The sequence below is a fragment of the Berghia stephanieae genome, chromosome 7 (genome assembly GCF_034508935.2).
Source record: "Berghia stephanieae isolate SIO BIC M18660-M18661 chromosome 7, UCSD_Bste_1.3, whole genome shotgun sequence".
Classification (NCBI taxonomy): domain Eukaryota; kingdom Metazoa; phylum Mollusca; class Gastropoda; order Nudibranchia; family Aeolidiidae; genus Berghia; species Berghia stephanieae.
The window spans coordinates 66,215,116-66,229,119 of NC_088366.1; the positions used below are offsets into that span (position 1 = coordinate 66,215,116).

Consider the following 14,004-nt stretch of genomic DNA (forward strand, 5'->3'; position numbering starts at 1 on the left):
TACAAGGGGTCCCTGACCAACAGCAACACTTAACATGTAGGACGGGACATGACGCCTGTTAGGCGATATTACAAATTTTTTTTTCGGACAGAGACAATGCTGTTAACGGCCACGTACTCATTCTACAACTGAGTTATACGGTGAGAGAATGTAAGTAAATAGCCTTTTCTAAGTACTTAACTATGCGCCGAGCGAGTCTCGAACCCAGGACCTTCCGATCCGAAAGCAAGTGTGATACCACTAGACCACATAGCCGCACTTTTAACGTCAGATCTGCAGGTCCCCCCAAGCCTGCCCTTCATGTTCACACAGCTCTTCAATCATCAGGCCATTATCTTTTCTTGCAATCTCAGACATCCGGTTTGCTTCAGCCATGAGTTTAAAAATGTCCGTATCTTCTTCAGCATAAACCACCACGATTAAATACCGTTTTGAGATTGTCGAACACATGTAAACGTAATTAGGTCTCATTTCTTTTTCCTTTTTATTTATTTCTTATTTTTAAAATTATTTTATTGCAAATTCTAGGGATTTAACCAACCGTCTTCTTCTTTCTTCTCCAGTCCTCATCCGACAGTGGGTATAGTATGGACCTCCGATGAAACTTTTCCATCCTCTTCTGTCGTTGGGCAGTCTTTCCATCACCTGCCAGCGATTACCAGAACCTCTCCAGCTCTCTCTCTCTCTCTCTCTCTCTCTCTCTCTCTCTCTCTCTCTCTCTCTCCTCTATATATATATATATATATATATATATATATATATATATATATATATCAAGGGCAGCTTTACTAAAGCCCTATTTGATATATATATATATATATATATATATATATATATATATATATATATATATATATATATAATATATATATATATATACATTGTCATTGTTACCATAAATTCTTAACTTTATCTTTATACATTTTTAGCATGCCACGTCTGTAAACTAATTTTCATTTTTTTTTTTTTAGATGAATATATAGAGCACATTATTTTTATAAAATTTGTAGTTACGTAGTTGTATGAAAATGATCGTGGGAATACGACAGTATCGTCCTGGTTGGCAGTTCGGATATCTCGTGACGGTCACGAGACATTTTATATAAACATATTAAATACAGCACGTTGACAAGCTCGGACAATCCACTGGCGAGAGGAATATACACACGAACAAGCACACACACACACACACACATAAACACACACATACACATACACGCATACAAACATAACCATAATAATATTTCACTTTGTAATATATATATATATACTCCAACATTGTTGTAAATATTACAATAATAATTCGCTCCATTGCTACATGTCGAGCACTTTTCGTACTATATTTGTATCCAACACGGTTCAATATATATATATATATATATATATATATATATATATATATATATATATATATATATAATATATATATATATAACAAGATATGAAGTGAATAGAAAAGTGCCAGAAGACAATAGAGAATAAAAATTTTTCGCGGCGGTGGTGGGGTTTGAACCTGCGACCTTATTGGTACGACAACTCCGCCTGGCAGGTGAGAGCGTGGCTCTACCGTGTGAGCTATCCACGAACACAAAAATATTCGTTTCAAACTCAAAGTCATTACTAGATCCCTCTCTCACCCACTTCTTGAGACCGCCGATTCGTTCGTACACCACCATCGCGAATAATTTTGACCAGCAGTTAAGCTTAATAGCCAATATTCTCAACACAAACATATAACATAGAAACGATTGAGACATTGAGTATGCTCCGGTGTATGGGGTGAATTTTTAATTCAGAAAAGTGAGTGGAGCAGGCACTTATGTTGGTAACAACAAGATATGAAGTGAATAGAAAAGTGCCAGAAGACAATAGAGAATAAAAATTTTTTGTTGTGTTCGTGGATAGCTCACACGGTAGAGCCACGCTCTCACCTGCCAGGCGGAGTTGTCGTACCAATAAGGTCGCAGGTTCAAACCCACCACCGCCGCGAAAAATTTTTATTCTCTATTGTCTTCTGGCACTTTTCTATTCACTTCATATCTTGTTGTTACCAACATAAGTGCCTGCTCCACTCACTTTTCTGAATATATATATATAAACATTTGAAATATAATTAAGATAGTTTGACTTCTACAACGTTGTTGTCGAGCGTTGCTCTCATCAGGGAGTCAAACTATCTTAATTATATTTCAAATGTTTATAAATAGCTCCTTTTATACTAAAGTTGAGCACTATTATTTCATGGTTTTTGTTTTACAATTTATATATATATATATATATATATATATAATAATAATAATAATAATAATAATAATAATAATAATAATAATAATAATAATACACATTTATATAGCGCTCATTCTCGTGTAAAACACAAGCTCTGGGCACTTTACAATATAAATATCAATTTTAAGTGAAAAAAAATAATAACAACAATAATAATTCATAGCCAAATCAAGGATTCATATAGAGTCAAGAAAAACAAATAGAGTAAAAATGTGTCTTGAGATTCTTTTTAAAAGTAGGTAAAGACTTGCACTCCCTCAGACCACGTGGTAGTTCATTCCAAATCTTGGGGCCGAAACAAGAAAACGATCTATCACCAAATTTTGTTCTTGATCTTTTTTCCGAAATTTTCGTTTGGTCATTACATGATCTTATAGTGTAATTTTCAAATTTACACATGACCACGTGATCTGTGAGATATGCCGGTCCTATACCAGTCAAACACTTATAAACAAGACACGCTGCTTTGTAATATGTGCGCTTTTCAATGGGCAACCAGTGGAAGGGGCCAACAAAGGGGTTGCATGATCAAATTTTTTTTGCCATAACTAATCTTGCTGCACTGTTTTAAAGTAGTTGTAATTGTTTAATAGAAGCCTGAGGCAAGTTGACAAGCAGCGAGTTACAATAATCTAGTTTCGAAAAAATGAGGGAAACAACCAATGTTTTACATGTTCCAATTGCAATATACTGACGGATCGAACTGATTTTCTTCATATATATATATATATATATATATATATATATATATATATATATATATATATATATATATATATATATATATTAATGTTACAAAGTGAAATATGTTAACTTTATCTTTATAAATTTTATGCATGCCACGTCTGTAAACGAATTTTCATTTATTTATTATTATTATTATTATTATTATTAATTTTTTAAAAAACCCAAAAATTTCTCATACAAAATGAATACTCTGATGCAAGGCTAGCACAAAATGCGTGGTAAAAAAAATAAATTAAAGTTGGGTTTACGAATTTTTTTTTGTAGGTGTTGGCAGGCCTGGTCATCTGACAGTCACGAGACGTTTAATTACTACGATATAAGATAATTACACACTTCAACAAGCATGGACAACCCGTCACAAATACGCATAGACACAAACACAGAAACATGTCGCATACATAAAAAAACCCATTGAAACAGAAGCAGACAACCACACATATAAACGTATACACAAAAACACAGATAAACAAACAAACGACAGACACTCACTCGGACATCACGTAAATGTATCTACACACTAACACGGGCACAAAGATATAATTATGAACAAACATACAATAAAAATAAATTAAAAGTTGAGCTTTTATGTAGCGCAAAATCCACTGAGCTTGCTAAAAGCGCTATACAACGCGCCCCTGGCCAACAGGTAAGACGAGACATGAAGCCTGTTAGGCGATATTACAATTATTTTTCAGAGACAACAATGTTAACGGCCGGTACTCATTTTACACCTGAGTACGGTGAGAGATTATGAGTAAATAGTCTTTTCCAAAGACTCAACAATGCGCCGATCGAGGCTCGAATAAACACACATAGGTACACAACACAATCAAAATAGAGGATCATGGACTTGATTGATACAAATAACATTGACAGGTGCTTTGAGATTCTACATTCTACACACGGTACAAATTGGGGGCCTCGGTAGTTCAGTTGGTAGAGTCCTCGCTTCTTTGTATTATCTCCTTAGAGGGTCAGTCAATGCTATCGTTATCAGATTTAATCTGTCTTAAATTATATAATTTGTTTTTTAAAGCTCGTCTTATCACAAAGTTCGCATGCACGTCCCGGAAAACATAAAGGGGCGGGGCTAAACAGTTGTTGACATGGGCAGCAACGAATCGATTCCCAGTTTGGCTTTTTTTGTACCAAAACTGCTGATTTAATATTCTATTATTTTTAATTTATTTTTACCCGAGTCACTTATTCAATTTTTTAAACATGCAAGCATAATTAATTCACAAATATCAATTATGCTTTATCAATCAAGAATATTTTATAACTGTGTTATAGTTAGTCGTATACCATTTTTTTGGGGATAAGTATTGTACATTGACGTCTTAGTGAAGAATTATCTGCCAGCTCTCTTGACCCGTCTGTGATAAACTTATGTAAGCTGTTGTGTCTGCTAAGTGCTAAGGTCTTCAAAGCGTGACATTACTTTATTTTTAGTTTTATGTAACCGCGCTCAGGGTTAATATAAAATAAGATCAGCTGGTAACTTCGCTATCATTTTTACATTTACGTGCTGAAAAGTCTACCGGTCTTTATTTGAAAGAATTCGGAACTTCTTGTGACATCTCAGTAGTGAAAATGAAGCTTTTATTAGGATCATCAATAGTGACACTTATTTTTATGTCAACAATCGGTGCTCTTCGTATTCCGGCATTTGAACTGAACAAACCAATACAAACAGTTTCAAAAGCAGGGTAAGAATATCCAAGCTTATTTTTTTTCCTTTCCTAAATTAGATTAACTAAAACATTTGTTGATATATATTCAGTGCCTAGAGTGTTTACAAAGCCTGGCAGTTTCTAAAGTCGAGGCAAGGCCTGTCTACATTCAACGGCGGGGATTTTCCGCTTGCTAAGTCTTAATGTTAATCATGCATGTATAAATATACCATTTCAATTTAAACAAAGCCACAAAACTAAACTTTTCTTCAATCCAGAATAGATTTGTTAATATGAAATTAGACAATCTCAGTTTTAAAAAGAATGAAAAATAAAATAAAAATGATCTCTTGTAGAGTTAGGATTGGGCTCAGCCATTTGCAAGTCAGGAATTTTTGTTTTTTCCCCACATTCAACAGGGTGTTCTCTCTCAAGTGCTAAAAGTAAATCTCAATGATCGGAGGGAGATGCCCGAAAATCCACGTTTCTGCCATGGTTTGGACTGCCCGGCATACAAAGTTGTCAGCAAAACAGAGGTATGTTATAATAATCTAGTGGTGAAGTCTTAGTCTTATCGGCGGGCTTAGTTTTCGTTTGGCTGCAGCTACAGAATCTATCTATATAAATATGAAAGTGGAGTTAATCACTTACCAATAAATGACAGAAGATTTGCTTCCATAGGAAAATAGTTCTATTCTCCATGCTATAGAGAAATGCCGCGTAGTGAATAATGTTCTGCAATACCTCCAGTGAGCGTTGGATTTCGACATGTTCAGACTCTGGCACGGTTTTTTTTCTTCTCTTGAGAGTTTGCTTGAATCCAGCAAGTTCAGTGCTTTGAATTTACACGTCAAAAGTGATACTAAGCAGCTAGAAGCTGTGGACTGTTAATATAACAGCTTAAAAAAATAGAACACAATACCAAACACAGAACGTTTCGGGCTCTAAACACATAAATTTCTCTGTCATCGATCTGGAACATAGTAATGTATTTATGTCTTTATATTTTCTTGTTGTTGGCTGAAGAAAGGTTTTGAGCCCGAAACGTTCCGTGTTTGGTATATTGTTATTTTTAAAAAATCTGTTATATTAATTTTTGTTTAATACTTTTTGCTTTGAATTTATAAGTTTGATTTACAAAACTTTGTCCATGCCATTTAACTTTTTATGTTGACTTCATTGAGTTCAGTCGGGTTGGACGGCTTCTTGTGAACAAACTTAATTTTATCCCCAATGGGAAATTTGTCTTTAGGGTCTATTCCAAGGGAAGACTGGAATAACCAAGGCGTCAGCCTCAGTGCAGCGCTGCAAAGTGAGCTAGGGTGAAGTGACTTGCTTACAACGAGGCGGGTAGTCGAACTCTGTACCTTTTGGGTAAGAAACAAAGGCCATAGCCCCATAGCCAAGCTGTCCCATTTACATCATGTGTCATTATTAATGTAATGTGTAACAGCTATCATTTAAAAAAATAGTAAAATGAAATAGATTTTGTAAGGGCCATTTGCATTGATTCTCATCCTAGGACTACGAGGTGAGGGAATACGATTCGAGCAGATGGGTGTCGACTCAACAGTTGAATATGAATTACGATGCTGCTTCTGGGATGATGTTCATGAGACTGTTTGCCTACATCGAAGGAAACAACGAGAAAAGTAAGTTAAAATTTCATTGGCAGATAAGCTTTCTAAGTTGTTTTGTTACCTGTGAACATTTTACTGCTTTTCTTTGAAGGAAAGAATGAGAAAAGTAAGTTTACATTTCATTGGGAGAATAAACCTAAACTTTTTTATTTTATTTTATGTTAACTGTGAACAATGCTTACATCGAAGGGGGAAAAAAAGGGTAAAAGAATACTGGCAGGAAAATAAACTTCTCAACGGTTATTTTAAATGTAAAAACTTGAGCTAAGCGTATTCAAAGCACTTTACAAGGGGTCCCTATCCAATAGCAAGACTAAGACGAGACACGACGCCTGTTAGCCGATTTTACAATTTTTTCCGACAAACACAACCCTGTTAAGGGCCAGGTACTCCTTTTACACCCGAGTACAGTGAGAGAATGTGATTAAAGAGTCTTTTCCAAGGACATCTATGCGCTGCTCAGAGTTGGGACTCGAACTCAGGACCTTCCGATCTGAAGGTCATTCCATGAGACCACATAGTAAACATAATATAGTGTTAATGGAATTGAGCGTATTAACCCTATTAATCGTACCTCTGGTCATCTGGTCAGTTACTTCTCTTTTGTTCAATTTAAAAAAATGAAAAACGCTAACAAGAACCAAATACATTGTGATACCTTTTTGTAACATAGCCTCGTAAAGCAACAGTCTTTTATGTAATATTATACTTTTTTATTTCAATTGTATTTTGTAAACATTTGGGTGTATTCCTTATTGGGATCCTGTGTTGTTGGTGTCTGGATGAGACTTTTGACTGATCTCAAACTGCTCTACTGTATCAAATAGACACCAGTCCTTTTTTTTTTTTTTTCAGAATATTTTAGTATATTTTGTAACCCTGGAAAAAGCCCAAGGTCGGGCTTCCCCTCGGTCCAAATTTCCAATGAAGGCCAAAAACTCTATAATGAATGTTTGGAACCCATAAATCTGATTTAATCTTATTATTACACTCATTCTCATCCAACACCGTTTATAAAACAGAGAATTCGTTAAAATTAAGGCAAAACAATGGAATTTAATCGAAAATGTCAACTAAGAATATTTCTGCTATCGCCTGCACATACGACTTCACCTCATGAGTGTGAGATTTGTAACACATGCTTACATCACAGTGGAAATGATAGACAAATTAAAAAAGATAGAGGTGTGATGATAATAATTTATTTGTATTTTGTAATTTATTATTCGGTGAGATAACACAATATCATTCTTTTGATCTTTTTAGAAGAGAAAATCGCCATGACAGCCCCTGTCACGACCAGAGTCATCCCAGGGCAAGGTCCTGCCTGTAAAAGCAACTTCACCATGTCCTTCTTCATCGCACCCAAAGTCGACTCGCCTCCAGCCCCGAGCGACAAGGCCGTTTTCTTGTCACAGATGCCCAAGCAAAAAGTTTTTGTAAGGTAAGGAATGAATGGACTTCTTACGTTTTATTTTTAGAGATCAAAAGTAGTTATTTTTTAGCCTCAGGACATATGAATCCTATGTTATTCTGGTTTCTGCATAACTATCTCTTTCGTTTGTAGCGTTTCATTCATCCTGTATTGTTGATAAAGGGGGAAACTTGAAATGTCCACATTATCTGTTTTCGTTTTTATTAAATTGAAGCTTACATTTTTTGTTATTTATTTCTTCAAGCTTCGAGCAGCAACATTTATAAAATGTTCTCAAAACACCAAGGGGTTTCAAGCTGGCAGCGAACTTTAAAATATAAATCACTCTTACAAATTTTATCTATAGATGGAACGGGTTGACGTTGCTCAGCCCTTTGTTATTGTTTTTTTTTAACAGCCAGTTAGCTGTTCAGTTCTCACTAATTTCTATCAATCAAACTATAAACGTTAAAAGTTACACATAATTTTGTATGTTGGTATGCTTAGTGTGGCTGTTGGAGTATTTTACCTAAAGGCATAGCATCAATAGAGAGACAAATGCAGATACTTACCAGGTACTCATTTTACACCTGAGTGCTATAGAGACTGTGACTATAGTAGTTGTTCCTTCACAGCCAGAGTTTATCCAGGCTTTTGGTGCATGAAATGGAAAACAGCAATAAGATTCAATAGTCTGATGTCACGTCCGCCTAGAAACCAGCAGCTTGGTTCTAAACAAAGAAAATCAGTACTTTTTATTCTTCATGCTGGCTAGAACTTTTTCACATGTCAGATGATCAGAATATATAGAAGTCAAGACATAATCAGATTTATAGTGTTTTTGTCCTCTGGATACTGTTTTATACTCGTCGGAGAAGTATTTCACAAGGGTGTCCGTCCGCCATTTTTACTGATTGTTTAGAACCAGTTACTAAGTTACTATGCGTCATTACGAGGGTAGTGACATCACGAGTGTTGAAGCCTATTGCTTGAAACATTGGTATTAGCAACGCCATCCTCTCATCTCTCAATCGTCTGTCGTGTTTCATTCATTGTGTTTTGTTGACAAAGAGTGGATAGGGTTCCTGACCTCCCATAGTGGGCAGGGAGGCACTTACTGTGTCTTCTATCCCCCTATATCACTGGGTGGGGTTTCTGACCTCCCATAGTGGGCAGGGAGGCACTTACTGTGTCTTCTATCCCCCTATATCACTGGGTGGGGTTCCTGACCTCCCATAGTGGGCAGGGAGGCACTTACTGTGTCTTCTATACCCCTATATCACTGGGTGGGGTTCCTGACCTCCCATAATGGGCAGGGAGGCACTTACTGTGTCTTCTATCCCCCTATATCACTGGGTGGGGTTCCTGACCTCCCATATGGGCAGGGAGGCACTTACTGTGTCTTCTATACCCCTATATCACTGGGTGGGGTTCCTGACCTCCCATAATGGGCAGGGAGGCACTTACTGTGTCTTCTATACCCCTATATCACTGGGTGGGGTTCCTGACCTCCCATAATGGGCAGGGAGGCACTTACTGTGTCTTCTATCCCCCTATATCACTGGTGGGGTTCCTGACCTCCCATAATGGGCAGGGAGGCACTTACTGTGTCTTCTATCCCCCTATATCACTGGGTGGGGTTCCTGACCTCCCATAGTGGGCAGGGAGGCACTTACTGTGTCTTCTATACCCCTATATCACTGGGTGGGGTTCCTGACCTCCCATAATGGGCAGGGAGGCACTTACTGTGTCTTCTATCCCCCTATATCACTGGGTGGGTTCCTGACCTCCCATAATGGGCAGGGAGGCACTTACTGTGTCTTCTATACCCCTATATCACTGGGTGGGGTTCCTGACCTCCCATAATGGGCAGGGAGGCACTTACTGTGTCTTCTATACCCCTATATCACTGGGTGGGGTTCCTGACCTCCCATAATGGGCAGGGAGGCACTTACTGTGTCTTCTATCCCCCTATATCACTGGGTGGGGTTCCTGACCTCCCATAATGGGCAGGGAGGCACTTACTGTGTCTTCTATACCCCTATATCACTGGGTGGGGTTCCTGACCTCCCATAATGGGCAGGGAGGCACTTACTGTGTCTTCTATACCCCTATATCACTGGTGGGGTTCCTGACCTCCCATAATGGGCAGGGAGGCACTTACTGTGTCTTCTATACCCCTATATCACTGGGTGGGGTTCCTGACCTCCCATAGTGGGCAGGGAGGCACTTACTGTGTCTTCTATACCCCTATATCACTGGTGGGGTTCCTGACCTCCCATAGTGGGCAGGGAGGCACTTACTGTGTCTTCTATCCCCCTATATCACTGGGTGGGGTTCCTGACCTCCCATAATGGGCAGGGAGGCACTTACTGTGTCTTCTATCCCCCTATATCACTGGTGGGGTTCCTGACCTCCCATATGGGCAGGGAGGCACTTACTGGTCTTCTATACCCCTATATCACTGGGTGGGTTCCTGACCTCCCATAATGGGCAGGGAGGCACTTACTTTGTCTTCTATCCCCCTATATCACTGGGGGGGGTTCCTGACCTCCCATAGTGGGCAGGGAGGCACTTACTGTGTCTTCTATACCCCTATATCACTGGGTGGGGTTCCTGACCTCCCATAGTGGGCAGGAGGCACTTACTGTGTCTTCTATACCCCTATATCACTGGTGGGGTTCCTGACCTCCCATTGTGGCAGGGAGGCACTTACTGTGTCTTCTATACCCCTATATCACTGGATGGGGTTCCTGACCTCCCATAGCTGGCAGGGAGGCACTTACTGTGTCTTCTATACCCTATATCACTGGTGGGGTTCCTGACCTCCCATAATGGGCAGGGAGGCACTTACTGTGTCTTCTATCCCCCTATATCACTGGTGGGTTCCTGACCTCCCATAATGGGCAGGGAGGCACTTACATGTTCTCTATACCCCTTTTTCTGTTTTCCAACATGCTTTCTGTCTTGTCTTGGAATGAGATAACATGCTTCAAAAAAGAACTAAATACCAAACACAGAACGTTTCGGGCTCAAACCCCTTCTTCAGCAAACAACACAAAAACAATAAAGACATAAATACGCAACTAAATTCCAGATAGTATTACTTGGTTTTGACCTGGCCCTGGCCGGATACTCTAGCTGGGAGGGAAACAGTCAAATGTGTTGTTAAAGTTTTGGGAGATGACAATTTTTTGTCTTGTAAATCATCTCTCTGTTATGCACTGTATTATTTTTGTTTTACACAATATATGATTTGTAAACATTTGAGTGTGTTACTCTTAGTGGGGACAGTGGGGACCTGTGCTTGTGTCTGGATGAGACATTTAGGTGATCTCAAACTAAGTACTTTGATTGTGTGCTCTTGGAATCTACATCTGTTTCCTATTTGAACCAATTCCCCCTTTGTCTTACTTTTTCTTGGGTGCTTTAACTGTAATTCTAGAACTTTTTACTTTCCCATTTTCTTCCTTTTTACTGTCACTGGTATTGCTTTAATATATTGCAAGTGCTGTAAAACCCTTAAAAACAAACAAAATTGCTGATTAAGGGGAAACGCGAAATGTCTTTGTGTCATATTTCTTTGTCATTAAAATTGAAGCTTCCATTATTTGACTTTGTTTATTTATTTCTTCGAGCTTCAAGCTTCAATATTTGCATTGTATTTTGTTTAATGATATTATTTACGATTTATGATTTCTCTGTTTTTAACAAAAATGTTATTCTTCTCTAAATCTTGCCAGCTCTTTCCCTGGTATTGAGCACGAACCAGACTGGCTCAAGCAAGCTGAAAAACTGGGCAAAGCTCTCTTGAAGGACAAGCAGAAATTTGACTCTAGCTACTTCTACACAGCTGGTTACGACAGCCCGTTCCGTCTGCTCTTCAGACACAACGAGATCTGGTTCATGGCTACCAAGTAGTCCACCCAGTTTATAAAATGTGACCCACCACCTGTCATTGGTATTATGTGCTGGTGACTCAGATGTTAAAAATTGATTTTGTAGTTAAAAATTAAGATTCTTGGTTCAACAGACGACTAGCGCTGTAAGAAATAGAAACATGATTCCATATTGTCTACTGGGAAAATAAATGAGAAGCGCATTGAGCATGGTAAATTCATTAACTCACTCAACCCTAACACCGACTATATCCGTAGCTTACCCGGGGTTTCTTTTACCCCATGCCTATTTATTACATTTTTATGAGACAAATTATAGGCGTGGAATCAAAGTTAATGTTTTTAGTTTTTACATGTTAATGTTAGTTGAATAAAACTGTCTATGTACATTCTGATTTTTGATACATTTTTTCCAATTTTGAAAAGTAGGAAAAATCTCTAGGATTGAGTGAGTTAAATGTTCTATTTAAATGTCCAAGTCTTTCTATTCATAGATGACATAAAATGAGAAATTGTTGTAAAATTACACATGATCATCAACACGTTGTCATGGACACTGGTAGCAATTTTTAAATCCTTTTGTGTAATATACAACTATGGTGCTTGTTCTTTATTTAACATTTTGAAAAGGAGATTAGATAATATATTAATATAGGAGGGTGGTGTTTGACTAAAAGTAGAAGATTTGATCACGAGACAGCTGTTTGGTGGGGTGGATGAAGTAAAACATGTTTTCATTTTTTTATATACTTAAAGTTCACATTCCATTTATAATTTTTAAATGCTGTGCGTAGGTCCTGATAGGTAATGAAGATTAATTGTTCGGTATTGAGGACAAGTGGATGATCCCACAATTCTTCAAAACTCCAAAGTTCACTTTCTCTCCTCTTTGTGGGGATCTGTGTTTGTGTCAGAATGAGACATTGAGGTGATCACAAACTAAGTACTCTGATAGTGTGCTCTTGGAATCTACACCTGTTTCCTATCTGAACAAATTCCCCTTTATCTTTTTCCTATTGGGTGCTTTAATTATAATTCTAAAACTTTTACTATCCAATTTTCTTCCTTTTTACTGGCGCTGATATGACCTACATGTGTTGCAAGCGCCGTAAAACCCTTAAAAACAACCAAAAAATAAAACAACCAAAAAACTTTTTCTGGTCTGATAAACAGATGTCTGGAGGTAAAACAGCTGATATGATGAATTAACATTTTGTTAACATTTTTTATGTTTTTTTTTATATTAAAATATTGTTGCTTAAAAATGACTTTTTCTTAATTCTTAAAAAAAAAAAAAATATAAGGTCCAGGTCCAGATAGCTCAGTTGATAGAGCATTCGCTTCACCTGTAAAGGGACTGAGATTGATCTCGAGTCAAGACAAGATTGGTTTGCTGGTTTTTAGTAGATCTGAATAAAGTATGTACTTTGTGATAGACCAGCGACCTGTCCAAAAGGTAGCAAGCAATACCTATTGTCCATTTCACGCTGTAGAAACTGGGTTTGAACTCCGGATTTATGGATCTAATGGCTGTGAAGGACTGGGTGGGGCTCCTGGCCTCCCATAGTGGGCAGGGAGGGAGGCTCTTACTGGGTCTTCTATCCCCCTATGTCTGTTTTCCTACTGTTTTTCAGCTGATCGTGAAGTCACAGTGGAATATGCACAAACTCAACAGTTTTAAAGCTCTCACGGTGGGCAGGGAGGTACATGCTGTGTCTTCTATCCCCCACTACCCGTTTTCCAATTGTTTCCTGTCGTTGTCTTGGAATGAGATTACGTAGTTTTGTTCTGATCCTTGCCGGAGTTCCTTGGCTGGGAGGGAAACAGTTGAATGTATAGTTATAGTTTTGGGAGATAATATATTTTTCCTTGTAAACCATCTCTCTGTTATGCATTGTATTATGTTTAGTTTACATATTCTATTATATGATTGGTAAACATTTGAGTGTATTCCTCTTAGTTGGGACCTGTGCTTGTGTCTGGATGAGACATTTAGGTGATCTCAAACTAAGTACTTTGACGGTGTGCTCTTGGAATCTACATCTGTCCCTATTTGAACCAATTCCCCTTTGTCTTACCTTTTCTTTTGTGCTTTAATTGTAATTCTAGAGCTTTTTACTATCCCATTTTCTTCCTTTTTTACTGGCGCTGATATGACCTTAATGTGTTGCAAGCGCCGTAAAAACCTTAAAAACAACAAACAATAAAGCTCTCACAGTGACTTCATGATTTGATACCCCCCCCCCCCCCCCCACACACACACACACACACAACTATGAAAAATTCCCACACACATGATTTGACTATGATTCCTAAAACAAAAGAAGCCTCACCGAAAAGCCACC

General features: G+C 38.0%; 1 protein-coding gene across 1 annotated transcript; it reads left to right on the forward strand.

The window, feature by feature from the left end:
* The first annotated feature begins 4,433 nt into the window (after positions 1-4,433).
* LOC144977677 (heme-binding protein 2-like) lies at positions 4,434-12,924 on the forward strand. The gene is made up of 5 exons (XM_078923118.1): positions 4,434-4,742; positions 5,125-5,242; positions 6,229-6,358; positions 7,613-7,790; positions 11,504-12,924. The coding sequence occupies exons 1-5, from the start codon at positions 4,627-4,629 to the stop codon at positions 11,679-11,681; spliced, it is 720 nt and encodes a 239-aa protein (XP_078779244.1). The 5' UTR covers positions 4,434-4,626; the 3' UTR covers positions 11,682-12,924.
* Positions 12,925-14,004: the final 1,080 nt, after the last annotated feature.